Source organism: Austrofundulus limnaeus, unplaced genomic scaffold (assembly GCF_001266775.1).
Source record: "Austrofundulus limnaeus strain Quisiro unplaced genomic scaffold, Austrofundulus_limnaeus-1.0 Scaffold2006, whole genome shotgun sequence".
Taxonomy (NCBI): Eukaryota; Metazoa; Chordata; class Actinopteri; order Cyprinodontiformes; family Rivulidae; genus Austrofundulus; species Austrofundulus limnaeus.
This window is the reverse complement of record NW_013954408.1, coordinates 29,203-30,292: the sequence shown is the minus strand read 5'-3', so window position 1 is coordinate 30,292 and position 1,090 is coordinate 29,203. Positions and strand designations below refer to the sequence as shown.

General features: G+C 43.1%; 1 protein-coding gene across 6 annotated transcripts in view; it reads left to right on the top strand.

The window, feature by feature from the left end:
- Positions 1–370: 370 nt before the first annotated feature.
- LOC106536854 (probable ubiquitin carboxyl-terminal hydrolase FAF-X) overlaps positions 371–1,090 on the top strand; it is a gene marked incomplete at its 5' end in the record, with an annotated part of 19,891 nt that continues 19,171 nt past the window's right edge. For all 6 annotated transcript variants that reach the window (XM_014034196.1, XM_014034193.1, XM_014034195.1 and 3 more), the window contains 2 exon segments: positions 371–649; positions 761–886. In XM_014034196.1, the coding sequence (XP_013889650.1) occupies positions 371–649; positions 761–886 (405 nt within the window).

Genomic DNA, 1,090 nt, shown 5'->3' with positions numbered 1-1,090 from the left:
GTACAAATACAGTACACGTTTTTCTTATATCTTATCAAATTTTGAACATTTTTGTTTCGGGCAGGTAACATTTTTTGTCACCTGCCCAACAGAGCAGGTAAAGAAAAAAAATCTTGTCGAACCCTGGTTACAGCCAAGCGTAACGTCATCTGATGAAATGGTACTTTTAGATGGAAACGTGCCTAATTGGCATTTCTTCTTTTCAGTTGGATGGAAACATGGCTGTTGATGTATTTTTGTGCTGTTTATTTGTTCTTACATGAACCTCAGCAATATTACTTTAATATAAATACAAGTCTTTACCAAACATCCTGTTAAATCAGCTAAAAATATCCCAGTAGTCTTGAAGCTGTTTTTCTCACTCTTGCAGGTTGTGTATGCGTTGCTGATGCCAGCTAGTGCCACTCTGGGGGAGGATGCTAGCGACTTTCAGTACAACTTCCTAAAGAGTGGTGGTCTGCCCTTGGTTCTGAGCATGCTCACCAGGAACAACTTCCTCCCTTCAGCGGACATGGAGACACGCCGAGGGGCTTACCTCAATGCTCTGAAGATCGCTAAGCTTCTTCTGACTGCAGTTGGCTTTGGACACGTGAAAGCTGTGGCTGAGGCCTGTCAGCCCAACGCTGAGGGAAATATTCCCGTCTCTCCGGTTAGGCTTTACACACAACTTGCGCAAACAGACAAACATGTATAACTGGTTTCTTAGAACTGAACCTGCCATAGTTAACAAGTCTGTCTCTGTCTGAACAATTATGCACAGATAAACCAGGCAACTCACGACCAGGCGCTGGTTCTTCAGAGTGCCCTGCAGAACATTCCCAACCCTGCCTCTGAGTGCATGCTGCGTAATGTAGCTATTCGCCTGGCCCAGCAGATTTCTGATGAGGTAACATTTACAGGGATGTAAAGCTGCGTTCACACTGCAGATGAGTTCGACCCAAGTCTGGTTTTAATTATTATTATTTTTGTCCCCTGTGCAACCCACCTGAACATGACAAATAAGGAAAACTTTTTTTTTGTTGTGGTACTAAATTAGGAACAAATCCAATGTTTTTCAAAGCAGCCTGAGCACAGAATGATAATCAACAGC